This window comes from Enoplosus armatus, chromosome 11, assembly GCF_043641665.1.
Source record: "Enoplosus armatus isolate fEnoArm2 chromosome 11, fEnoArm2.hap1, whole genome shotgun sequence".
NCBI lineage: Eukaryota > Metazoa > Chordata > Actinopteri > Centrarchiformes > Enoplosidae > Enoplosus > Enoplosus armatus.
In genome coordinates, this window is record NC_092190.1 from 25,518,122 (window position 1) to 25,545,905 (window position 27,784).

General features: G+C 44.0%; 2 protein-coding genes across 5 annotated transcripts in view; both read left to right on the top strand.

Moving 5' to 3' along the window:
• The window catches only part of zeb2a (zinc finger E-box binding homeobox 2a), a 49,535-nt gene extending 28,385 nt beyond the window's left edge, over positions 1–21,150 (top strand). For 3 of the 4 annotated variants that reach the window (XM_070914256.1, XM_070914255.1, XM_070914254.1), the window contains 8 exons: positions 2,906–3,181; positions 6,634–6,690; positions 7,004–7,198; positions 7,724–7,938; positions 10,807–10,915; positions 13,575–15,481; positions 16,953–17,133; positions 19,706–21,150. In XM_070914256.1, the coding sequence (XP_070770357.1) occupies positions 2,906–3,181; positions 6,634–6,690; positions 7,004–7,198; positions 7,724–7,938; positions 10,807–10,915; positions 13,575–15,481; positions 16,953–17,133; positions 19,706–20,334 (3,569 nt within the window). In that variant the 3' untranslated portion in view covers positions 20,335–21,150. The remainder of the gene's footprint in view (positions 1–2,905; positions 3,182–6,633; positions 6,691–7,003; positions 7,199–7,723; positions 7,939–10,806; positions 10,916–13,574; positions 15,482–16,952; positions 17,134–19,705) is intronic. The other variant, XM_070914258.1, reaches the window with a different exon arrangement.
• The window catches only part of gtdc1 (glycosyltransferase-like domain containing 1), a 36,221-nt gene continuing 28,874 nt past the window's right edge, over positions 20,438–27,784 (top strand). The window contains exons 1-2 of the mRNA XM_070914074.1: positions 20,438–20,447; positions 23,856–23,950. Of these exons, the coding sequence (XP_070770175.1) occupies positions 20,438–20,447; positions 23,856–23,950 (105 nt within the window). The remainder of the gene's footprint in view (positions 20,448–23,855; positions 23,951–27,784) is intronic.

The following is a 27,784-nucleotide window of genomic DNA, read 5'->3' on the forward strand; positions in this document are numbered from 1 at the left end:
TCTGGATAATGTAAGTTTCAAAATGATTCAAATCGGACAGTTAAAAACATCTTCTGGTTGTCGTGGAAACAACTCAGACAAACGTGTAGATTCGATATCTTAAGTGAGGAGTGGACGCAGCTCGAACAGGAACAAACTCTTATTTTAATGATTTAAATGATACAACGACAAAACTGGCAGATTGTTTGAAAACTAGCGTTTGGTGGCGGTGTCAGAGAACGTGAGCTGATTGGAGGAGACGTGTTGACGTGTTTTATTAGGAACATTTGAAGACGTCCTGAAGTCTGTCTGCCTGTCTGCCTGTCTGCCTGCCTGTCTGTCTGTCTGTCTGTCTGCCTTTCTGTCTGCCTGCCTGTCTGTCTGTCTGCCTATCTGTCTGTCTGTCTGCCTGCCTGTCTATCTGTCTGTCTGCCTGCCTGTCTGTCTGTCTGCCTGTCTGTCTGTCTGCAGCACCTGCACACAGTCAGGACACATGGCCCAGTGTTCATTCTGGTCTGGTCTGGTCTGGTCTGGTCTGTCCCCCCTCAGAAACAGCTGGAGGACTTTGTTTGCATTAAAAAAACGAGCGTGTTCTTCCGTCCAGAGAGAAAATGTTTGAGCGGAGGAGGAGAGGATGACGAAACTGTGAGGAGGGGGAGGAGGGGGAGATTAATGTGTCTTTGTAAAACGCCCTGGTTAGAGGGGAGGAGGGGGAGGAGGGTTTGGGGGGGTAATGCCCTGCGATGTGTCGTCGCTGCTTTGTCCTGGACTCCCTGAATGGACACAAAGAGTCAGACAATAGCAGCTCTGTGAGATCAGATCCAACATGTTATAGTACTGAAGGTGTGTGTGTGTGTGTGTGTGTGTGTGTGTGTGTGTGTGTAGGTACAAAATGGCGGACAGTGTTTTCAGATGAGCCGGCTGCGTTGCCCCCGGTGACATCTGCCACTCTGCCAGAGTCATGTGACCCGGCAGGCAAACAGCTCCGTGAATGGCTTTTGTTTGGGGGGTCACTGCCCCTCTGTGTCCCGCTGCCCACCGACACGCCGACCGACCAATCACAGCGCAGAGATACACACACTGCCACAACCTGCTGCATTAAACCAATAATCTCACCCCCGCACCGTTTTAAGGTGGAATGTTTCCTGCTGTGAGAGCAGAAGTCGTCCTGAAGATACAGGAAAAGAACAGAATGTGTTCGTCAGCTGATGGAAACGTTTTTTAACTGTTAATAACACGTTTCACTTCCTGTGTCAGTAAACCTGAACACTTTACGGCTGATTTCTTCTTACGAACATTGAAATGAACAAATTACTGATCGTTCATTTGTAGCATTTATAAATGTTTTTTACAGTTTATGTTGGGGAAGGAAGACCAGGAAATATTATTATTATTATTATTATGATTATTACTATATTTTATTAACTGGCTTGTATTTGATGAACAAACTGCAGTGAAGTGAATATTTCTTCTGCTGCTGCTGCTGGTCACAAATGCTTTCAGCCAAAAGGCAAAAGGCACAATAGTAGTGGGTGTGTGTGTGTGTCGGGGGGGTGGGGGGCTCGGTGGGGGCTCGGGTCTTGAGTGAGATCATATTATATCCCAACATATACCTTAGACCACACAACGAGCATTCACGTCTCACTTTCCAGCTCGTTCTTTTCTTCCTCTTTCTTTTCTGGTGTTGATCACAGAGGGCATTACCCGCTCTGAACTCCCCCTAAATCCTGCTGGTCACACCTCTTATTAAAGCCGGTTTTGTCCCACGCCCTCCTCCCCCGCCCCTGCTCTTGGTATTCAGCCCAGGTCAGCAGATTTCGGCCCGGCCCACCGTGGATCCCCTTTTTAATTTGCACCTGTTGCGCAGTTGTCCGGGAGGCGAGTGCCGCCGCTCGCAGCAGACAAAGATCATATTATGAGCAGATACGACCGACTAATCTCCAGCAACCGGAGGGGAAGGAACAAACCCCAGACGCTGTATTTTATTTTCTCTTCCCTGGGAACCTGCGGCCGCTCGGATGTAAAGGTTTACAGTTTGGAAACTGGCAACAGATAAAATCCCTGGAGGAGAAAAAGCTGAGCTTCACGCCTCCGCAGATAAGACGCATGAGAGCCTGTGGAAACATTGCTTTATTAGGATACACTGAAGTGAAAATGAAGCTGAAAATTGTTCCCTTTTCTGGCCGACCTCAGGCCCTGCGAGCTGGTTCCCATGATGTCATGCCCCCCCCCCCCCCCCCACACACACACACACACACACACACTTTACCTCCATCCCTCTCTGAAGCAGGTTTACCACAGGCCAGTTCTGTCTCTCATCAGGTCCATCACTTCCTGTTCTGAAGCTTTTTGTCGTCTCTGGTTTCCTGGAGAGAAAAGTAGTACTACTAGTTACCAGTTAGTATTAGTACTGTTAGTAGTACTAATCCAACAGTACAATATATACAACTAGTACATTTGTAAAGAAGATTAGAGGTGTCAGCTGGTTATTGGTTAGTGGTTATTGGTTAGATTATCAATGACTTTGTGTCCTCAGTGAATACTCAGTAATACTTTCAATGCTTTTACTTGTAATTAAGTATTTTTACACTGTGGTATCATTACTCTAATAAGTATGTTAGCAACACAGAGCCAGGATAGCTGCTATGCTAAGCTAAGCTAACTGGCTGCTAACAAAGTATTTCTACAGTGTGGTATTAGTACTTTTAGGTAAGTAAAGGATCTGAGTTTATAGTCTATGTCCCCCGTTTGAACCAGGTTTATGTTCAGTCATGGAACATTTACAGTCTTCAGTCCCCTGAGAGTCTGACAGAAAAAGCCTCCCAGTCCAGGAATGTGCCCCTCTCCTCCTCCTCCTCCTGGTCTTGCTCTTGGTCTGTTGTTGTTGAAACCTAACATGCCTGCTGGTGTTGTGTTTGTGTTGCAGTGTTGAACTACGAGAATGTGGTGGAGACAGGTTCAGAGACAGAGGAGGACGACAGGACACCGGCCTCTGAGGACAACGGCCTCGCTGGAGGAGGAGGGGAGGATGAGGAGATGGGAAGCCCGGCCAGTGTGCCTGCTCTGGAGGCGTCGCCCAGGGTCGCCCACGCCCTGCTGTCCTACCGGGACCAGGAGGGCTCAGAGGGCCGGGAGGGACTCCAGAACCGCCATCACTGCTGGAGACTCGGAGACGACACCAATGGATACCTGAATGGCACTGGTGAGTCCCCACATGTCTCACATGATGCTGTTGTGGAGCTTTGGATCATATCACTTGAAACTCAATGGACTGCAGAAAATCTCTCTCTCTTTTCTCTTCTTGAGTCCAAAAGAATCAGATAAAAAAACTTTTATCAAAACTTTTAATAAAACAAACTTTCACTTTTTGTTATTTAAAGTTACACTTGTGTTGTTTTAAAGCTGCTTTTAGAGTGATGACGTTAAAATGATGAAACATAGAAAGAAACAGGAGTTAACAGAATCTGAGGAGGACAAACCAGAACCAGGAAAGTGAACTACATGTGTCGTTAAATAACTCGTAAGTCCTTCAGAAGGAATGCGTCTGTACAAGGTTTTCCCTCCTGAGAGACAGATGGCGTCTCCACGTCCAAAGTACAAACGACACCTCAAGGTGAAGAAACCGACTCACTGAGAAGAGAAGCTGTGACCATCACAACCGCAACCAGTCTGAGGACCACCACCGGTCCATCAGAGAGGGGAGGAGAGGAGGAGGAAGAGAGGAGGAGGAGAGGGGAGGAGAGGAGCTACGACCATCACAACCACAACCAGTCTGAGGACCACCACCGGTCCATCAGAGAGGGGAGGAGAGGAGGAGAGGGGAGGAGAGAGGAGGAGGAGGAGGAGAGGGGAGGAGAGGAGGAGGAGAGGAGGAGGAGAGGGGAGGAGAGGGGAGGAGAGCAGCTACGACCATCACAACCACAACCAGTCTGAGGACCACCACCGGTCCATCAGAGAGGGAGAGGAGAGCAGCCACGACCATCACAACCACAACCAGTCTGAGGACCACCACCGGTTCATCAGAGAGGGGAGGAGAGGAGGAGGAAGAGAGGAGGAGGAGAGGGGAGGAGAGGGGAGGAGAGGAGCTACGACCATCACAACCACAACCAGTCTGAGGACCACCACCGGTTCATCAGAGAGGGGAGGAGAGGAGGAGGAAGAGAGGAGGAGGAGAGGGGAGGAGAGGGGAGGAGAGGAGCTACGACCATCACAACCACAACCAGTCTGAGGACCACCATCGGTCCATCAGAGAGGGGAGGAGAGGGGAGGAGAGGAGGAGAGGGGAGGAGAGAGGAGGAGGAGGAGGAGGAGAGGGGAGGAGAGGAAGAGGAGAGGAGGAGGAGAGGGGAGGAGAGGAGCTACGACCATCACAACCACAACCAGTCTGAGGACCACCATCGGTCCATCAGAGAGGGGAGGAGAGGGGAGGAGAGGAGGAGGAGGAGAGGGGAGGAGAGGAAGAGGAGAGGAGGAGGAGAGGGGAGGAGAGGAGCTACGACCATCACAACCACAACCAGTCTGAGGACCACCACCGGTCCATCAGAGAGGGGAGGAGAGGGGAGGAGAGGAGGAGAGGGGAGGAGAGAGGAGGAGGAGGAGCAGGAGGAGAGGGGAGGAGAGCAGCTACGACCATCACAACCACAACCAGTCTGAGAACCACCACCGGTCCATCAGAGAGGGGAGGAGAGGGGAGGAGAGAGGAGGAGGAGGAGGAGGAGAGGAGGAGGAGAGGGGAGGAGAGGAGCTACGACCATCACAAGCACAACCAGTCTGAGGACCAGCACTGGTCCATCGGAGAGGGGAGGAGAGGGGAGGAGAGGAGGAGAGGGGAGGAGAGAGGAGGAGGAGGAGGAGGAGGAGGAGGAGAGGGGAGGAGAGGAGGAGGAGAGGAGGAGGAGAGGGGAGGAGAGGAGCTACGACCATCACAACCACAACCAGTCTGAGGACCACCACCGGTCCATCAGAGAGGGGAGGAGAGGGGAGGAGAGGAGGAGAGGGGAGGAGAGAGGAGGAGGAGGAGCAGGAGGAGAGGGGAGGAGAGCAGCTACGACCATCACAACCACAACCAGTCTGAGAACCACCACCGGTCCATCAGAGAGGGGAGGAGAGGGGAGGAGAGAGGAGGAGGAGGAGAGGAGGAGGAGAGGGGAGGAGAGGAGCTACGACCATCACAAGCACAACCAGTCTGAGGACCAGCACCGGTCCATCGGAGAGGGGAGGAGAGGGGAGGAGAGGAGGAGAGGGGAGGAGAGAGGAGGAGGAGGAGGAGGAGGAGGAGAGGGGAGGAGAGGAGGAGGAGAGGGGAGGAGAGGAGCTACGACCATCACAACCACAACCAGTCTGAGGACCACCACCGGTCCATCAGAGAGGGGAGGAGAGGGGAGGAGAGGAGGAGAGGGGAGTTCACATAGAAAGCAAAGAGGAGCATGCACCAGATGAAAGGATGGTTGAGGGAAGGACAGTAGAGAGAAAAGCGGTATGAATGGATGGAAGTAAAGGAGAAAGACACAAGGAAGAAAATGATGGAAGAAGGAAGAAAGACTGAGAAAGAAAAGAAGTAAATAGGAGGAGAGAAATAAACATGAAGAAAGGAAAGAAGGAATGATGGAAGAAAGAAACAATAACACGTAGTTAATATGAAAGAGGAGGAAATAAACAAAGAAAATGGAAGAACAAGAGAAGGAAAAGGAATAAAGGAGGTTTAGAAGAAAAATGGAGAGAAAAAAGACAAAGATAAAGAAGTGAAGTAACATCAGATAGACAGAGGAAGAAGAAGATGAATGTATAATAAGACCTGGACACGCAGCTCAGCCTTCCTTCCCATGTTTCCCTGTGGCCAGCTCCCCATAGACCTCCATGACAAAGAGACGTCTGTAAAAATGACTCTCTCTGATCCGTGGAGGTTTTATGTTTGTAAAACGTTCCTCGAGCCAAGAAAAGAGATTTAAAGATCTGTGACATGATCAGAATGTAAAGTCTGCAGGCCGAGCGAGTGTTTCTTATTGGACTCAGTAGGTGTCATCTTTGGGTTCGGTATCCAGGTATTATAATACATCCATGCAGAAGAAGAAGAAACAGAAGAAGAAGAAACAGCCGTCAACTCAGAGAAACCACAAACAGAGTGTCCTGATGGACCTTCAGGTGAAGAAGGTCAACGGTCCAATCAGATCCCTGAACGCATCATGTGACTGAAGATGATCTCGGTTAACTTCATCTTCAGAATCTTCAGATCAGTGTGAGAATAGAACTTCATTTCAGTTTAAATAAAATGAACCCGCAGATCCTCTTATGGGAGGCAGTACTCCTCCTCCCTCCCTTCTCTGTTGATGTGGGGGAGGAGGTGGAGGAGGTGTGTCCCTCCTTTGAAGGGCTGAATGAAGCTTATGATACTTGTGACTCCTGTTGAGGAGTCACATGAGGAGGCCCAGGAGGAACAAACACAATAGACCACAGTTGTGGTTTCACTCATTATGTGGAAAATACCTTCAGATTGTGATTCTGTCAAGAGTCCAGCTGACCCTCTGCAGCACTCAGACCTGTGATCATTCAAAAACCTCTGTCAGACACAGCTGAGGAGGAGGGGGGAGGAGGAGGATGAGGAGGAGGCGGGAGGAGGATGAATAAATGTCTGTTTTCTGTCATTTTATTTCACAGATGACAGGAGGGACGAGTATGAAGCTCTCGGCCCGGAGGAAACCCCTAACGGCTCAGGTGGGATCAATACTTAATAATGACCTTGAGTGTTTTTATGTTTCTTTTCCTACCTGAAATATATTTCTTTACTTATCTCTTCATTTTGATTTTAAGCTTTAAGCAAAGTGGAAACTAAAGCAGAATGATGTTACAGAAAAGAAGCAAACAAGTAGTTTCTTGTAAAGGTGTCCCACAAGGCTCCATTCTGGATCCTCTCTGGTTCACTGTTTGTACAGGGCCCTCCTTTATTTAAACGCTAACAAAACTAAGTGTTGCCGTTTACAAAGTCTCGTGACCCTGAACTCATCACCTGGTTGTTTCCTGTCATCAGTGAAGCGACTGGAAGGCGTCTCTGAGCTGGACGAGTACTTTCTGAAACGTAAGCTGGAAGAGGACGACGGTCACCCAGCAACTATCGCTGAGTACCTGCAGCGCAGCGACACTGCCATAATTTACCCAGAAGCCCCAGAGGAGGTGACACGACTGGGCACGCCCGAGGCCATCGGTCAGGAGGAGAGTGAACACGGTAAGAGGAGGAGTCAAAGACCTCCAACCACCTCATCCTGAACTCCAAAAAACCACATCGCAGACTTAAAGACGTGTCACCATTTAGTCAAATAAGTAAGAATATATGTATAAATAAAATGAGCAAGACTAAAAATATCACACGATCACAAATGAGTTCATAAACTCATCAATGAAAGTGAAGAATGTGTTTAAATGTTTTAAACACAAAACAGCAGCAATGTAAAGGAAAGGACAGTTTTAATTTGTATAAATTGGGATAAAATAACCAAGAAATGGGTCTTCTTTTGAGTTGAATCAATCAAAGATTGTTATTAATCTCCTTAAATACATAATATAGTACATGAAGGCTGCGAGGGTCAAAAAAAGATCAGACAAACCAACGAGCTCGACGTCTGTTAACTGACTTCTTTGTTGGAGTTCTTTTTTGTTACCGTAAAGGTTAGACAGCAGCAGCTAAACACACCAATAAGTACTTCCTGTTCCTCCACGAGCCGACCTTTGACCTCTGTGTCTCCGGCTGCAGACCTGATGTCAGGTGCTCCGGACGACTTCGCCCAGCTGCTCACCTGTCCGTACTGCGACCGCGGCTACAAACGTCTGACGTCTCTGAAGGAACACATCAAATATCGACACGAGAAGAACGAGGAGATCTTCGCCTGCCCGCTGTGCGCCGACGCCTTCAGCCACCGCACACAGCTGGAGCGCCACATGACCACGCACAAACCCGCCACAGACCAGGTAAAACACACCTGCATGAACCCCCGCCTCATCTTGCCTTCTGTGCTTGTTCACGTGACAGCAGAGAAAGCAGGCAGGTGTCACCGCAAGTGTTGCTTTTTTTTTTTTTATTTCCAATTCATTTTTCTTAAAACCCAAAACTCAAAAAATGAAATATGTGCATCATTTCTCCAAATTTTAGCCCAAAAGATTTGATATCTTTGGAAACAGTTTGGACAAACAGCATGAGTTAGTTTGCTTAACAGAAGACATAAAAAGATGAGATATTATACAATGAAAAAAAACACATAAAAATAGGATTTAAATAGAATAAGTTGAAGATAACTATGGTGAATGGTCTTCACTTATATAGTGGCGACCGAGCTGCCATGCAGGCTGGCCTCCATCGGGAGAGACTTAGGGCTGAACCAACAATTATTTTCATGATATGTAGATTAATGTGATTATCTTCTCAATTCATCCATCAATCGTTTGGTGTATGAAACAAAGATATTCAGTTTACTCTGACAGATGAAAAGAAAAGAAATATATATATTTTAATATTTTACATCTGAGAATTCGGAGCCAGAACATGTTTTTTTCCCTTAAAAGACTTCAGCGATTAATCGATTGTCTTGACAAAATGATTCAACGTTAAAAATGAGCTAATATGGAATAAAAGTGATTGTAGGGACTGAAGCCTAGTGATATGTTCGACATGTTGGTGTTTTCTATGATCTGAACAGAAGAGGCCCGAGGATGGAGCCTTGAGGAACTCCACGTGTTCACATACATGTATAACAATCAACTCAAAGTCCCATTCCTGCAGATACTTTGGCTTGGTGTCGATTCATTGATTAGTTGATCAACAGAAAATTAATCAATATGTGTTGATAATCGATGAATAGTTTCAGTCGGCTGGAGTCTTAAATCTTTGCATTGTGTTTCGTATGCGCCGCGTCTGATTGTCTCTTTGTGTCTGACTCTGGCAAATAAACTTGTGTTCTTTGTTCAAGCTTTGTTTAAACTGGTTTGGGACACCAAAGATACATTTTGGGTTGGCCCGGTCCTGAACATCCCACCCAGTTCTCCCAGTCTGTCCAGTAACATGTGATGGACTGTTCAGGGTTGAGCAAATTTATTTTGAGCTTTTATCATTTGTTCCACCTTTTAAATGTTCATGTCTTGTTCTTAGTAAAAGCTGGTCCTGTTCCGCTCGTTGGCAGCTGCAGTCTTTCGGGTGCTGCATGCGTGGGATGTGCGAGCATATTGACGTCCTCGGGCCATCTGACTTTTGCATCAGCTGTTGCTGGAACTGAAACTGGAACTGATTTGATTAGAAATGGCCACTAATAAAGACTCATAGAGGCCTTTTCCTTTTCTTCTTTCTTTAACTGTAGACATCTCACATTGTGTCAGCTGCATGTAAATACAGTTCAGGGTGTTAAATAGTAATCTAATAATAAGCTGCTGTTAAATGTTTGCTGCCGCTCATGATCTAAAAGTCACATTAGAGTCGGTAACTAAGCAGCCAATCTTTCAATTTTCCAATTACACTGTGATCATAATGAGATTTCCTGAGTTAAGCTTCAGCTTCAGACCTCCTCAGATCACCGTCACTGAAGCACAAACTCCCTCTCTTCATACCTGACCCCCCCGACCCCCCCACTGCTCTAACCAGGAGCAGATGGTCTTTTCCCTGCTGGTTTAAAGAATCATAATCCCCAAATGACTTTAAGTGCTTGTTTATTTGTGTACTTCCTCTGAGTTAAACTGTTAAAGAGAGACGGACTTACCGAATCTTCTCATTGTTCTTTAACAACTTGAGGAGCCGACTCCTCGTCACTAAAGATGATAATAGACTGACATTTTGTACACAAGTAGCCGGATATAAAACATATCAGCGTATACACAGTATTTAAATCATATAAGTATCTGTATCAGTGAGACACGTCACTCACAAATCAGCCCGATCAGCGTTTCAACTGCATATTTAACAGGATTATTAATCTAGTAATTTGAATATTTGTTGCTTATTTCTTCCATTCTGATGTGTTTGAAAACATAAATATAAAAATGTTGTTTATGTAACTGCAGTCTTGTTTTTAATGTTGTGAAGCTTTATTAGAAACATAGAAGAAGTAATAGAAATGGAAATGTTTGTGGTATCAAACACTAAATCTATTCTATAATTTGAGATAAAACAGCCAATATCAATATACAGAGGGACATCTCTCATCAACACAGATTCACTGACTCAGCTTTCCTCAACAGAACATTTCTCAACAAGACTATAAGGTTTTCATAACATAACACATATTTTTAGGGGAAGTTTAGATATTAGAGTCGGAGGCATATTGATTTCCGTCCATGCCTTCTTGTCTGATTTGAACTTGTGGAAATAATTGAAAGTCAAACCAAATAGAAGCAAAACATTTTCTCCAGTCAAAGAAACAGAAATGAGTCTTCTCTATAAACCAGAGTTTATCTTCCCTCCAACAATCATCTGCATGTGAAACGAAGGGATTTCAGCTCCCACTCTCTCTCAGCAGCAACTTTACATTCGCTGCAGTCTGGGGGGGAACGCCATCTCCCGCCGACTGTGTTTGTGTTTGTTTATCTCTTTATTTGCATTTCAAATGGTGGGAATGCACCTACACGACAAACTGTTACCTTTGAACAAAGTCAGCCCACACTGTTTCTCAGAATGCGTTGCAGATAAAAGACATTAAGAATCTTTCTGTCACTATCAGATCTGCTTTACTAAATACTATTAAATTCCCCCGTGAGCTTCTGTTCCAGCCTCGTAATCTGCTTCCCTCTCTGCTCACCGACTCCCACTCGTCCTCCATCACATGATAACTCTGCTGTTTGTTTTTCTGTCTGCAGCCGCCGCTGCTGAACGAAGGAGCTGGAAACCGCAAGTTCAAATGCAGCGAGTGTGGAAAAGCCTTCAAATACAAACATCACCTGAAGGAGCATCTTCGTATTCACAGCGGTGAGTCGTCCTGCCTCCAACTCACAGTCTGACTAAGGATCTCATAATTAATAATCTTCCTGTTCAACTCTCAGCTGAATGACTCAACATTTTCTGAATAATCAGTGGACGAGATCAAACGACTCAAAACTTTTCTGTGAATAGAACTGACAATACTGAGTCATTCTTCTATAATTCACTGTGATGCTGTTGATCAAATATTGTGTTGCCACATTTGACTGACTGAGGCTCAAATCTGCCAAGTCGACATAAAGGAAAAGTAAAATATATGAGGAAAAAAGTATATATATATAAACATATATGATTTTACTCCAGTGAGGTACGATGATATTCTGTCTTACGTGCATCTTGACAGTAAACACTTCACCTCAATAACATGGTAAATAAAGCAGGCTGAGAGTGTGTAGCCATGCTACCTGCTCTGTGAGACCGACTCTTTATAACGTTATTACAGAGACCAACAGGTCCCACCATGAGAAGCACTATGGAGACAGAGAGACAGACAGACAGAGAGACAGAGACAGTGGAGAGGAAGAACTTCCTTTAAAAGGCAGAAACCTCGAGCAGAACCAGACTGTAGGTGGGCGAGAGAGAGAGACAGAGAGAGAGAGACAGAGGCAGACAGAGAGAGAGAAAGACAGACAGAAACAGAGAGAGAGACAGAGAGACAGACAGGCAGAGATGTGTGGCAGCACCAGCAGTAGCCATAGCAGCTATAATTATGATAATAATGGAAATATGACTGATACTAGTAGTTACAGCTGTAAGATATGATTAATAATAGTATTAACAACTTTAATAGTGACAGAACTATGACTAAACATAATAACTGTAGTGATGAGAGTCAGGGAGGCCCATGGCAGCAGCAGCCAGGCGTACCAGGACCACGATCCACAGGAACCTGCGAGACAAGAAAGCACAAAGAAGATATAAAGTTAGTAACATGCATTGGAGGGAGATGAATGTGTAAAGATGGAGAGGGAGAGGAGGAAAGCTCAGTGCATCATGGGAACTAGGGGCTGGTCCAGGCAGGCCTGAGCCAGCCTTAACTGTAGGCCTTATCAAAAAGCAAAGTTTTAAGCCTACTCTTTAAAGTAGAGAGTGTGTCTGCCTCCCTGACCCAAACTGGGAGCCGATTCCACAGGAGAGGAGCTTGATAGCTGAAGGCTCTGGCTCCTGTTCTGCTTTTTGAGACTCTAGGAACCACAAGCAACCCTGCATTCTGGGGCCGCAGTTCTCTAGTGGGGTAATAGGGTACTATGAGGGTACTATTCTAGATTTTACAGGGAGCCAGTGCAGCGAAGCTAATACAGGAGAAATATGATCTCTTTTCCTGGTTCCTGTCAGTACACGTGCCGCAGCATTCTGGATCAGCTGGAGAGTCTTCAGGGACTTATTGGGACAACCTGATAAGGAATTGCAATAATCCAGCCTAGACGTGACAAATGCATTGTCTCATTTTTCTGCATCTGTTTGAGACAGGATCTTCCTGATGTTTCAATGTTACGGAGGTGAAAGAAGGCAGTCCTTGAAGTTTATTTTACGTGAGGGGCAATGCCATCTAGGGTAACAATATCCTTAGATTCTGTGTTTCTGAGGTGTTCAGGGCCAAGAACAATAACTTCTGTCCGAGTTCAACATCAGATGATTGCAGGTCATCCAGGTCTTTATGTCCTTAAGGCATGCTTGAAGCTTGGCGAACTGATGAGGTTCTTTTGGCTTGATCGATAGATATAACTGGGTATTGTCCGCATAGCAATGAATGTTTATGGAGTGTTTTCTAATAATATCTCCTGAAGGAAGCATATATAAGGTGAATAGTATTGGTCCAAGCACAGAACCTTGTGGAACTCCATGACTGACTTTGGCGTACATGGAGGATTCATCGTTAACATGTACAAACTGAGATCGATCTGATAAATACAACTTAAACCAGCTTAGTGCGGTTCCTTTGATGCCAATTAAATGTTCCAGTCTCTGTAATAGGATATGATGGTCAGTGGTGTTGAATGCATTACTAGAAGGTATAATGTTCACCATCTTAGTTTAGCGTGTTAGCATGCTGACATTAGCTAACTAGCAGTAAACACAGCCAGGCTCATCATAAACCAAAGTATTGGACACATTAACATGTTGACCTGATGATGGCCCTAGATGAAGAGTCAGAGGATCACCAAAGTTATTACAGTTCATCCTGAGGGGGACATGAAGATCTGAACCAGAGTTCATCACAATCCATCCAACAGCTGTTGAGATGTTTCAGACAGACAGACAGAGACAGACAGACACTAACCTTTCTAGAGAGTCACTCTGCTCGCATGACTGATGTTCCCACCAAGCTATTACAAGGATTTTATCACACAGGTGACCAAATGTGGCCAAATAATAATGTCTCGTTGTAATGAGCCTATTAGTGCCCTGTAAATCAAACTAATTAGAGGAGGGGCTGATCCATTGAATAGCCTGACTTTTAATCGGCAAAAAAGTGCCCAAATGGTACAAAAAAGTACCTTGAATTATCACAAGCCACACAAAACTATTTTTACTTGCCGACGTAGAAAACTGCCCGATCTGCCCACGCTGATTGTATACCGAACAACAGGATAAACAGTATTTATTTGAAACAGAACAATAACCAAAATTTCATGTTGTGTTGCAGGTGAGAAGCCATACGAGTGCTCCAACTGTAAGAAGCGGTTCTCCCACTCCGGCTCCTACAGCTCCCACATCAGCAGCAAGAAATGCATCGGCCTGATCGCTGTCAACGGACGAGTACGCAATGGAAACAACGGCAAGCCCAGCTCCTCCCCCAACTCCATGACCTCATCACCTGGAAGCCCCGCCCTTGCCCAGCTACGCCACAAACTGGAAAATGGACGGCCGCCTGGCCCTCCAGACCAGCAGGGTCAGCTTGACATCAAAGCTGAGCCAATGGACTTCAACGATTACAGGCTGCTGATGGCCTCTCAGCACGGGTTTGGGGGACCAGGGGTCTACCTGAATGGCCGTGGTGGAAGCCCCCTGGGCATCCACAGCTCCTCCCAGAGCCCCCTTCAACATCTGGGTGGCATGGGGCTAGACCTACCCTTGCTGGGCTATGCAGGGCCTCTTGGGAACAACCTGAGTGAGGTGCAGAGGGTGCTTCAGATTGTGGACAACACGGTGTGCAGGCAGAAGATCGACGGGAACCCAGAGGAGATCTCCAAGCTCAGGGCCTACATGAAGGAACTGGGCGCCCAGATGGAGGAGCAGAAGCTGGCCCAGGCCACCTTCCAGGTGGTGGGCCATGGCAGCCCCACAAAGAGCATCATCGACTACACACTGGAAAAGGTCAATGAGGCCAAGAGTCTAATTGACGATTCCAAGAGGCAAGTGGATGTGAAGAAGGAGAAGTCAAATCACTCAATTGATCTCAGCAGTGAGGAGAAATCCCATGATGGCCATAACCAGTTCCTGCCGTTCTCCTGCCAATACTGCAAGGAGACCTTCCCCGGGCCCATCCCACTGCATCAACACGAGCGCTACCTGTGCAAAATGAATGAGGAGATCAAAGCAGTCCTGCAGCCGACTGAGAGCAGTCCTGTCAGCCACAGGGGGGCAATGCCCTCTGAGCTGTCCAGTAATGAGCGGGCCACCAGCCCCATTAATCCCTTCAAGGACCACGTGTCAGTGCTCAAGGCCTACTTTGCCATGAACACTGAGCCCAACTCAGAGGAACTGCTCAAGATTTCAATTGCTGTAGGCCTTCCTCAAGAGTTTGTCAAGGAGTGGTTTGCCCAGTGGAAGAGCCAAAACCACAACGGAGGAAGTCTGAGGAAAAAGTCGCCCCCTCCCGACCACAGCGGGCCGGATGTTAACCACATCTTGAGCCGGTCACCAATGCCGCTCCCTGCCATAGACTTACACGGAGGCTTCACTAATGGTGACGCCCCCCACAGACTTATAAAGGCCAACCAGTTTACAGCCAACAGGCAGACAACAGGGGACAAACCACTAGACCCCTTGGACCACTTGAGGAGCAACACTCCATCACCCCTCAACCTTTCCTCTACTTCCTCCAAAAACTCTTACACTCCAAATAGCCTAGCTTCTGAGGAAGCCCATGGGGATATACCACTAGATCTGTCACTGCCCAAACACCTGGCACAGAAGTTCGTCTCTGTGGGAGAGAAGCGACCCAGACCCAACGGTTTCATCATTGAGCGCAATGGTGAGGCACAAGGACGAGGGTCAGGGCCCTTAGATCTGGTTAACATCAAGAAGGAGGTTCTGGGCTCTGATGGTGGAGGGAACTCCGTCCACCAGCTGGAGAAAAGCACCAGTCCCATCTTTGGGATTAATCCCTTCACTGGCGGTCCCGTCTACACCTCTCTGCCACCTCATGGAGCATTTCCTCCACCCACCTTCATGTCTCCTGCCCAGGCCACCATCCCGGGCCTCAGGCCCTACCCAGGCCTCGACCCCATGAGCTTCCTGCCCCACATGGCCTACACCTATGCCACTGGGGCAGCCACATTTGCTGAAATGCAGCAGAGGAGAAAGTACCAACGGAAATCAGGTTTCCAGGTAAAACTAGCCAACAATCTATATATTGTCCTCAAATCTAAATGACAAAATAGGTAATTTGTGAGGTCCTCCTAAAATTGACATATATGGGTGTGTAATGAGTCCTTCCCTTGTGAGTGAAGTCTTTGGTTGGAATGAAAACCTGCATGACCCTCCATGGTAAATGGTTGGACACCCTGAGTTTTGGCAGTTAAATTCTCTCGGTTAAGGTTCAGAACATTTGCCTTCATGGTTAAAAGACACCAATGTAGAGTTCCGGTGTGAGTCAACCATGAATTGCGGTCAAAGTTGCAAACAAAGTCCAACCATTCATCCCGACCACCTTCTTCATCTCAACATTTAATGATCGTAGCACTCATCAAGTGCAGCATACAGACACAAGAGGTAGTAGCCCAGGTACAGTGCCGATCCAGACAGCACATGTGATGAAAATTTGTTTTTTATGGATAATTGACATAAATGACATATCTTGACTGGTGTGTGGGCTTTCAACAAAGCCTTGTGTATTTTGAGGCGGTAAATCAACGTCATGCCACATCCTCCTTCACTTCTGAGAAAGGACAGTGACTCACACAACAAGAAGTCACCTGGCAGGAAAACATGAATATAGGTGGTAGACAAAACAATCTCACTACAAGGTCCATTAGTAGCTGTTTTGCAGCTTTTGATTGTATCACACAATCTTTTTCAGCAAAAGTAGTTACCCAGTTTTCATTGAATTGTAGATGTTAAAATTTCTCACTTTTGTCAAATGCTGTTTCCTTTTTTCTGGCGTTTTCTGTCTACATTAGGCAGCCAACAGTAGAGAGATGACAGTAAATGAGGGGAACAAAAGATGGGGAAGGAGATGCAACAAATGTCCATGGCAGTACTGGAACTAGGGACGTTGCAGTTTATGGTTGGTGTCTTAACTCCTAGGCCTTGGTGCTCCCATTAACTACTCTTTTCAAGATCAAGAATCAACTTCAGTCAGTCAAGTGTTCAGGAGAATGGACATTCCACGACAACATGTCAAGTCCTTCTTCTGAGGAAGATAATGTGATACGACAGCTACTAATGGACCTTGTGGTGAGATTGTTTTGTTAAGTAAATGAAGGTAGTTGAACAACCATTGATGTAGTTATTCTGGGGATGAGAGTCTCACTTTTTCTGTTGAGTTCCTTTTTGGTTCTCGAAGGAATGTCCACAATTTGGTCTTGTGATAAATCACTGAATTTTGTTCACCTGGTATCTGTCTTTATCTGTAAAAATAATCCCAACACTTCATTCAAAAGCCGCCCGCCCCATATGTCCCCCCTTTTTTTAAGTGTCTCCTGGATGAAGGAGACTTACTCAGGTTGGGCCTTTAAGCCCTGTCCAGACTTGGGATCATGGAGGCGGTGGGGGGTTGGACCAGAAGGTGTCTCTGAGTATGAAGTTGACAGGTGTGGGATTATCAGACGTATTGAAACGATCTGTGTTTGTGTCTCAGGGGGAGCTGCTGGACGGGACGGCGGACTATCTGTCAGGCCTGGACGACCTGACAGACAGCGATTCGCTGCTCTCCAGGAAGAAGATTAAGAAGACTGAAAGTGGTATGTACGCGTGTGACTTGTGCGACAAAACATTCCAGAAGACCAGTTCCCTCCTAAGACACAAATATGAGCACACAGGTATATATAACATTTGGACACTTCTTTTTTACCCCACCCCCGATGCTTTTGTGCCCTCTCCCTTCATATCTTATGTCTAAACATTTTTGTTTCATTCTCTCCTTTTTATATTTATTTAGTCACGTAGCTCCCTTACTTGTAGTTTTTTCTTTTTCTCTGCCGTTATGTTTTGTTCTCTGTAAACCATGGCCTTTAACATGTTCCTTTCTTTTCAGCAGGGGGTAGGGATAATAATATGGAGAGGATTACATAAACATTCAGCGCCCCAAATATAAGCAACATTTTCTCGGGCATCTCATTCATACTGTGATCTGTTTGTGTAGAGATGAGATAGGAGGAGGAGGAGGAGGTGTGCATGTTTGCATGTGTCGCTGTCTGTGCATGTGTGTGTACGGGAAGATCAAAAGGAAATATTAATTAGAGCAGAGAGATGGTCCATTTCTTCCATTTCTGAACTGGAAACAAATTAATTATGTTTATTATATGAATACACCAATAAACATCTTGTAGTTGAACTATCTGTCAACCCTCAACTTTCTAATTGAAACATGAGTATACAGTAAGTCATATACAGCAAACATTTGATGGACAACAGTATATGATTTACAAAATATTAACAGTTTATATAATACCGGACATCCAGGCTTCTTCTCCACGTTGTCCAGGAAACAAAACGTTTTTATACGTCTTAACACAAATCAACATAAACGGATATTTAAAAACTAAAATCTTTTTACTATGACATTTTGGTAGAACATATCAGGCCGAAATTGGGGGAACCAGCATGTGAAAACATTATTTTATATTAAATAGAAGTAGCATAATCAAATATACTGACTGCAAACAGACAATCTTTCAAACTCAGTCAGATCTTTATTAATTTGGTCAAAATGAATTTTTTTTTAAATGAATTCGTGGTTTGGAGACAGTGTGCAGGCGTCACAAAACATTTTTAATGGATTTAAATTTTCTTGCAGGGACTGCATCAATTTTCGTTAACAGGACGCCAGTTCTGATCTGTCCAGGAAACAGAACTTTCTGATGCCTTAGAATATAAAATCTGCGCACAAATCAACCTGAACGATTTATTAAAAAAGTAAAATCAGTGTTTTTTTCAATGAAGTTTGGTACAAATCACAAACCGATGATTGTACCTGAGTACCTTTCTTTAAAGAGCTGTGACCTGTTCTACCTTCGTCTCTTTCACTCAGTTGCATCATCCCTCGTTCATGCCCCCCCCCCATCACTCAGAGCAGGAATCCGCCGTCTCGGTTATTTTTGCCGCTCCATGTGTGTGTGTGTGTGTGTGTGTGTTACAGTAAGCTATGCCAGCTATGGTGGATGTTACAGGCGTTCCAGGTCTATTTGTGGCTACGATCTGCCTGCATGTGTGTTTGTGAGGAGCTGTGCATGTACGTGCATGGGTTTCTACGTGTGTGTTGGCTTTGCCAGGGTGAAGCCATGTTTTTGGTGCATGTGTGCGTGGGACGTGTGTTTGGATGGCGTTCAGCCTGTCGGTTGGCAGCAGACTGAAGCATCCTGTTCAGAGTCAGATGGAAGAAATTTCCACTCATACGGAGTCGTAGTAAATCCAGGAGTGTGTGTATGCGTGAGTGAGTATGTGACTGTGTGCATATATTACTCATGTTGTGGGGACATAAATCTGTTTACACAGTCACATTGTGGGGACCTTTTGGGGACAAAACACAGTCTCCATAATGTAAATCATTAGATTTAAGGGTGAAGACTTGGTTTTAAGGTTTAGGTTAAGATTAGGTTTAGGATTAGGTTAAGGTTAGGGCTAGGCAAGTAGTGGTTAGGGTAAGTCTCCATGGAATGAATGTAAGTCAATGTCCTCGAAGTGATGGAAACACGACAGTGTGTGTGTGAGTGTGTCAGGAGGAAGGGGGGCGGTGTCGCGGCTCTGAAGGGTCCCTGCTCCTCCTCAGGTTTAAATCTGGTGCTGTGATGTCATCAGACCATCGCAGGTTCATGTTGCCTCGCAGCGTCTCAGGCATCTCGTCTCACTTCACCGTCGCCACGGCAACACACGGACACAGAAAGTAACCAGGACTTTTATTGTGGAGCTCTGATGAACTCCAGAATGAAACCTAGAAAGACGTCTGAGGGTTTTTTGTCTTTTCCACCGTGTCAGCTTAAATAATATAAAGGCTGTTCTCAGTATTTACATGAGTCACATTATTATCTCATTTTGACCTAAAAAGATATTAAATTCATAGATACGTTTTCTTTCCTTCAGTGAAAGCACACTTCAGTCTTGTGATTGTGATTTACAGACAAACGAGATCTGACAAGAATCCTTCAATCATGAGATTCAAAAGCAGTGAAATGTTTTTCTTCTTCAGTGGAAGTTCGTTCGAATGTTTAAATTGAAAGAAAATTACAGAAAAATCAAGAATTGAATCAGTTAATGGATCAATAAAATGTCAGATCAGTTCCCAGCGTCATTGATGAATCGAACAGATCTGTTGATCGAATTCAAGCTGCTGTGTGTTGTTGTCTATGCGGCGTCCTGACTCTTCTTCTCCTCCTGTTTGGTGTGTCTCTGCAGGGAAGCGTCCTCACCAGTGTCAGATCTGTAAGAAGGCCTTCAAACACAAACACCATCTCATCGAACACTCGCGCCTGCACTCCGGAGAGAAACCTTACCAGTGCGACAAGTGCGGCAAACGCTTCTCGCACTCGGGATCGTACTCGCAGCACATGAACCACCGGTACTCCTACTGCAAGAGGGAGGCGGAGGAGCGCGAGGCGGCCGAGAGGGAGGCCAGGGACAAGGGTGGAGGAGGAGGAGGAGGAGGTGTGGTGGTCGGAGGCCTGGAGCCCACTGAGCTGCTGATGAGGAGGGCCTACCTGCAGGGGCTGGGGCCGCTCGGGTACTCTGACCCCGAGGAGGACGGTGGCGGTACGATCCTGAGGGACGGCAGCGAGGGAGGAGGAGGACGGAAGGAGAGGGAAGTGGACAACAAGACGTACGAGGACGTGACAGACAGACAGGAGGCAAGTTTCAGGGAAGGAGAGGAAGGAGAGGAAGAAGAGGAGGAGGAAGAGGAGGAGGAAGGCGGCAGCAGGAGTCAGATGAACTCAACGAGGGACGTCGAGAGCAAAGACACAACGCAGCTGATGGACGAGAGTTCACGAGAAGGGAAGACAGACAGCAAGTCGGACCAGGACGACTGATCCAGAAGACATTAACAAAGCTTTCGAACACTCGTCACGCTGGTTGAGAAAGAAGATGCTTTTATTATGAAGGGACTGTACACAAGTGATCGGGGGTGGAAAGATGGGGGAGGGTAGCTTTTTATTTTCCCCCAGAATTATAATTTAATTCAGCTTGTCCCTGTAAGGTTACATGGTGACGTCATAGAGGTGTGTTTCCTGTCGTCTGTATCAGGACTCAAACATTCGCGTTCAGCTCGTCGCTGGAAGGACCAACATGTGATTTGTGACTGAACAACTCATAAAGAGCTCGTCCTTTTTCACAGCATTACAACAGGAAACTTAACTACAGTAAAGAAAAACCGTGACCTTCGATTTGTCAGGTTCTCTTTGGATTTTTTACAAGTTATCAACATTTTGTGTAGGTTTATTTTGACTTTGATGGCCCTAAAATCTGCTTCTGGAAGTTTCTACACTTTGCTATTAACAACACTGAAGTCACAAACACAAACAAAGTTGAGTAATTTTCTATTTAATTCGAACCGATTGAAAGCTGATTTTTACCGTTGCCATGCTAGAAAGCCTGCTTGCTAATGTTATTTACACAGCTCAAGCTAACGTTTGTTAGCAAGAATTAATGTTGTTATTAGTAACTGATGTTTCTACGACAACTTCAGAGACAAACTTTTAGCTGCTTGTTGTTGAACAGTTTCGGTGTTTGATGCTAACGATGCTGCTAACTGGGTTTGTGTCTGTTTACAACAACAAGCTAACAAACGACAACTTTAGAGTTCAGCTCAATAACTCAAAACCTCTCAGAGAACCTGACAGATCAAAGTCGAACACAAAGGGGGGGTGGGTCCAAAGACAGTATTGATAACACTGGGGGGGGGGGGGGGATCTTATCTCCACCCCCACATCATTTTGGTACAGTCCCTAACCGGAGATGCAACATGATGGCGGCCAACATCACGTCATGAAGCTGGTGGGATTGTTTAAAAATCCACATTATGCAAAAAAATTTAAGATAAAATGAAAGAAGAAGTAATAATGATTATGATGGAGTGAAGCTGTTTTTAATGTACAGTATTATAAAGGCCTAAAAGCTGTGTGGTGCTATAATGTTCTTAACTTCCTGTGTCTCGTTGTGTTCGAAACCCCACTTCAGGAAATTGCACTCGTCTCCCCGAATCACTACAAAATAAAAAAAATCATTAAAAAAAGAAAAGAGGGAAAAAAGCCTCGAACACGCGGTCACTTCCTGTCAGTGTTATTGTCGTATTATTTGTCTCCTCTTACTGTGACGTTTTTTATTTGATCCTGTTTTATTATTTTTGCCAACTAACCACACGATTTTGGGCCTCCTGATTTTTTTTTCTTTATCTGAAGGAACATTTAAACCTGTGTGATTTTCAAAATAAAATGTCGATGTGAGTCTTAAAAAGGAGAGGAAGGAGCGTAATATGAAAGGGCTCCGTTTTAAAAAGATGAAAATAAAAAAGGACAGAGCCTTTTTTTGTGTGTTGATTCTTTTCTCCAGAGAAAGCCTTATATGCAAACCTGTTCACCTGTGCGTTTCTGCAAAGTGCCATCCCTGTACAGTGTACACACCTGTCCTCTGCTCGGCTTCACTGTTCAAATGAGTAGTTCATCTTGTTTTTGATTCGTCAGTATTAGCTTAGATAGACGGCAGTTTGTTAGTTTACATATGTTTGTGCAATTTTCTGTATTTTTTTGTTCCTTGACAGTATTTTTTGTCAGTATTACTTTTTTGTTTTTGTTGAATTTTCCAACACAAATTCATTTTTTTGTTTTTATTTGAGAATTTACCATTTTATTTATGTGACTCATTTTATATTTCCTAATTTTATTTATTTCATACTGTAGTGTACAGTATTAGAGTTCCTCACAAATAGATATATTTTAGTAAAAATGATTCTGTCATTGACTATTGGAGCAAAACTATGAATAGAGAGCGACTATGATATTTGGAACATTTCAATTTCTTTGTTTTTGTTTTGATTTCCTTTGAAACTACTGGAAATTCTAAATTTGGGGAACTTTTGATACGATGATTATTGTGAAAACACTGTATTTTTTGAGAGTAAAAAAACTCTTTATTCATCCCACTGAAGAGGTGACGAAGGACTGATGATGATGAAGGAATACCTGAAATGTCTGAAGTATTATTGAATTTTTAATTTTTCTTGAAATGAACATGCTCGAATAAATGTAGCCAAATTAAATTTTAATAAAACTGTGTTATTCTTCTTGTTCTTCTGTTTGATTCATTAACACACACAGTCATGATGATGATGATGATGATGCATCTGTTTTTAGTGTCACATTTCACTCACACAGTCTAACACTTGATTTTCACTTAACTTCCTACTGACTTTGATTCTTTTTGTCAGAAATATTTAGTTTGAATGAAAAGTCGAGAGGAGAAAAGATTGAAAGCGTCACCAGTACCGCAGGAAGTACTCAGATCTTTTACTTCAGTTAAAGTAGTCAATAATATATGTTATATTATTATCATTATTGATGCTTGATTCATGTGTTCATCATTTGAATGACTTCATATTCTGTATCAGCTTCATCTGTAATACAGTTCTTAAGATTGCTTTCACACTTGTTGTGTATTGTTGGATCATTGTGTCAAAGCCAAATAAGAAACATCTGGAATAATATAAACATGTAACATCTGACTTCGATCTGCCAAAAGCAACAAACACGAAGAAAAGTCGAAGTACAGAAATCAATACAACATGTCTGCGTAAACTCACAGTAAAACTACAGTGTTGGTCAACCAACAACAGCATTGTAAGGGATTGTCAGGGACAGGGTGGATGGTTTATGGATCCCCCCTCCTGTCAGGGTCAGTCGGCCCGCGTCACCTGCCATATCCAACCCTGAATACTGCTTCTACTACTGCCACTACTACTAAGTGATGTTAGATTCACGAACAAGTCGATCTTTTTGAACTCGAATGCTTCTGTATGGTGCATGCACAGTTGTGCATAAGGTTAAGTTCCGACTCAGAGAGTCTCTCCGAGTTAATGCTTTCTGAAGGAGTGAGAGCTGCCACTCAGCGACAATGAAACGGAAGGCAAGAAAACACAATTATTATATAATCCATATGTGGCTATTTTGCTTGTGTGTATATGATTGTGGCATTTAACAGAGTTGTTTATTTATTAGACTAAAAGAGCTGAGAGAACTGGTCTTCTCATCGTTACTGCTACCTCTACTGGTATTACTGTTGCTAATCATAATAGCACTACTACTATTACTACTGCTGCTGCTGTAATACAGTACTATCTCAGTACTATTACAGCCAAATAAATAAATAAAAAATTGTATTCTTCATTCATACTAAATAAATTAAAAAAGTAGAGTGTTATCTATGCACTTATACGTTTAAAAATTATTATTTTTTACACACAAAACAGACAGACGTGTACTATGCAAAGCTCTGTGGGTATGAAATGTGCTATATAAACACATGTGCATTGCCTTGCAATATGTGTATGTATGACAAGGCGGGACGTCCCGCCAGGGTCGGCTCTTAAGCGACGTGATGACGCACTGGACTGTACGTCTGCTGTCACTTGGCACCGGGCAGATGCAGTCAGAGGTGAGTGTCCCGCTGTCCATGTGAGAGAACTCGGTCCGCCGTTTGTCCTCCGCTGTGGACACAGTTTACCGTATTCATTGTGGACACAGCCGGGACGGTGCTCCGGTCCTCCAGGAGGCTGTTACCGGCTGTGAACGGGGAGATGGGGGTCGTTTTCAGCGAGAGGAGGCGCGCTAGTTAGCTGCTAGCTGCTAGCTGCTAGCTGTTAGCTGTTAGCAGCCGGTCCAGCCCTAGCAGTATGTTTGGCGAGCAGAGCTAACAGCTAACGGAGCTAAACACACAGCAGGACAGTGAGTTTGTGCCTGAGGAGAGGAACATGAAGCCACCTCACTTTAATGTGACAACACGTGCCCTGTGGCTGTAAACAAATGTACTAAAGTACTTCAGCTGAGTACAGTTTGTAGTGAAATGTACTTTGAGTTACAGACACGTTACATCAGTATTTACATTTGACAAAACTATCAGTGATGAAGGAGTACCTCAGTGAGATACATTATGCTATGTAGGAGTACAGTGCTGAGGTAAGATGGTTATATAGCTGATAGAAAGATTACAAAGTGCTTCATAGAAACTAAACATGAAACGATGAGCAGCAGCTGCTGGTGCAGGTGGATCAAAACCTGTGTGACGTTATTGATGTATTTCCTGCTGCTTTCTACTTCATAACATCTGACAGTTGGAGTCATTTTGTTATGTCACGAAAAGCTATGAGGGACAAGAACAAAAACTGTTCTAATTTATATTAAGATATAAATTAGACACCACCCTAGCAGCGGGTGGAGGTAATTATTAATACTTTCTACACTGTTATGAAGTTTAATCTATTTTTTTTATTTTATAAACTGATTAGATGTTTTATGGGTAAAATCTTCATCTGTAACGGAACCAGTAACTCCAGCTGTCAGATGAATGTCTTGCAGTAAAATGTTCAATATTTCCCTCTGAAATGTGAAGTAGAGGAAGAAAGTAGCAGAAAATTCAACAAAAATGGAAATATTCAATTTACATACAAGTACCTCAGTGGGGTACATGAGTAAATACACTAATATAAATACATAGAGCATTAATATTATTAATCACAAAAGGTAAATTGTAGTATTACAGCAAAAAAGCTGCAAAACTGATGAGGTAGATAAGAAACAAAGTAAAGTAAATATTAAACTGCAATAAAATCAAATAAAAACATCTACAACTAAAAGCATCACAGTCAGTTTCTCACTCCAGTCAATATAAACAGCAGTAAACTGAATTTAAGTTTCTTAAGTTAAAGTAGTTACAGTTGTCACATAAATACAGTGCAGAAAAAGTACCAATATTTTCAGATGGCTCTGGAGTTTTACTTCATTATATTACATTACATTATATAACATATTGCATTACGTTATATTATATTACATTATATTATACTATATTACGTTATATAACATATTACATTATATTATACTATATAACATTATATGACATTACATTACATTATATTTATTCAGCTGATGCTTTTATTCAAAGCGACTTACATACTTAGTGCATTCAACCATGTGGATACAAACCAAGAATCATGCAGGTACATCAACTTCATCAAGTATGCTGAACTGCTTCCAGTGCTGCATTTAGAAACAATAAGAGATGGAGGGTTTTGGTTCGGGCCACATGTGGAGAGGTTCCTCTGTCCTGATGTGGAGCCAGGACAGCAAACAGGCGTACTGCACTGTATTTCAGAGCGAGATACTGTGTGTAATACCGCAGTATATTTATGTGACAGCAGCAGTTTAGCGATTTTACGTTCAGAACAAGATCGCAGAATATGACTCATGTTTTAAATTGAAACTACACAATATGAAGCAGATTTCTGAGGTCTTCATGGCCTCGTGTTATGAGTGTTCACACGAGCTGTGAGTTTTCATGATGTGAATATCATGAAAGGTTCAACAACCAATATATTAACCTTGAGTTACGCCGCGTTGGTGACAGTGTGTTTGCTTGTTTGGTGGAACTGATTTCTGCTATCACAGTATGTGTCGTTTTCATCATCATCACGTACAGTAACTGCTTTGTAAATTCAATGAAGAAATGTTTCGAATAACCACACTGTACTTCATGCTCTGTATTTAGAGGGTCACTCTCCTCCGTGTTTTCTCTTCTTCTTTTGTGGTGGTTGTCAAACCAGCTTAGAGGTGCATCACCACCACCCACTGTCTCTGTCACATCTTGTGAGAATGCGGTAAAGCGTCCTACTGCTCAAATCACGTTACCTCACGAGGCAGATTGGCTGCTGGTGATGGGAATTACGGCTCCTTGAAGGGACCCAGATCTTGTGGCTCTGTTCATCGTTCTTTTGTCTTTTTTTTTTTAGGGGGTGGGGGTAACTAGGTCTATCTGAGAAATAACCACTAGGATAATGATGGGGTAAGATCTGTATCAGATTCCAACTGAGACCCACAGATATAATCTCATTAGGCCTGTGTTTAGCGGCACTAAGTGACTATTGTCAGACCTAATGTCGGTGATCTGCATAGTGAATCGTGTTATTAAGGTAAGGTTTTGATCTTTGTTAGGTTGAATTATAATGACCTGGTGATTCCATCAAATGTCAAAGTATTTCACTTCAGTCGGGTCATTTCTCCTAGAAAAGAGAAGAGAAGGGACATTGAGACAGGCTGACAATACTGAGTTTGTCAGTATACCTTTTCCCCTCTGGTTGACGTAGGGTGCTAAAATAATCCTCTAAACCATAGGTCACTAACAGGCGGACTGCGGTCTGAGTCCGGACCCAGACGCCGTCCTATACGGACCCGGACCTATAATCAATAAATTATTAATGGATTTTAAATTTTGACGGGGCGCTTCTATTTTAACCGGCGCAGCTTTTCTAGTCTTTACAGCACTGGTTTAGCGCATCAGGAAACTCACAGACCAATTCCATACGAGTAAAGCCAGCCCACGTGACACTACTCAGCCAATCAAATCTGTGCATTCCAGGCGCTCTGAATACAGACAGACGAGAGAGGTGAGAGGCGAGAGACAGATGATAAGACGAGTGAACGATACAGGGAGAGAGACTGTGAAGTCAACATGTGAAACAGTTAAAGAAAAAGGGAAACTCAAGCTGCTGCTACACTTTATTTTATTCTTCTAAAATTAAGCACTTTATTTTGAGATGCACAACTTTTCAAAAGCTATTTTATTTATTTTCTCTCTTTTATTTTTAAATGCAGCCCTTTTACTTAATGAGAGAAGGACATTATACATCTACAGTATTATATATCTGTATAGTTCAATGTTAAGTGATAATAAATATTGTCAAAATGTTTTTGAATTGTACTTTCTTTATTTGATTTGACAGTCAGTTGTTGATAACAGGCAGACGTTGATACAACTACTAGGCTACTTCAATGTATATCACACTATCACACTCACAACGCAAGTTCAACATTATGATATTCCGGACCTTTGCTTGAGGAAATTTTCTCTAACTGGACCTCTTCGAATTTTAGTTGAATACCCCTGCTCTAAATCTAATGTTTTTAGCTAGCTGCAGGCATTTTGTTAGCGTTTCAGCCCTTGGTTGCATGGCGGCGATTCCCTGTGGTGGGCGTGGCCTCTGTAGTGTGACTTACTCACACATTAACTTCAGTTTGTTGTGCTAACCTCCGCACATGTTGCTAACGGCGTATGGCCAAAAGTTTTTGGACGGAACTCGCTCTAGTAAACTTCTGTTCTGCATTATGTGCAACAATCTACAGACTGTGTAGTCTGTGTGCACCGGACTGGATACCGGACCGTGACATCTGGACCGTTACATGAACCGTCACAGCCCTAATTATTAAGGAAAACTGA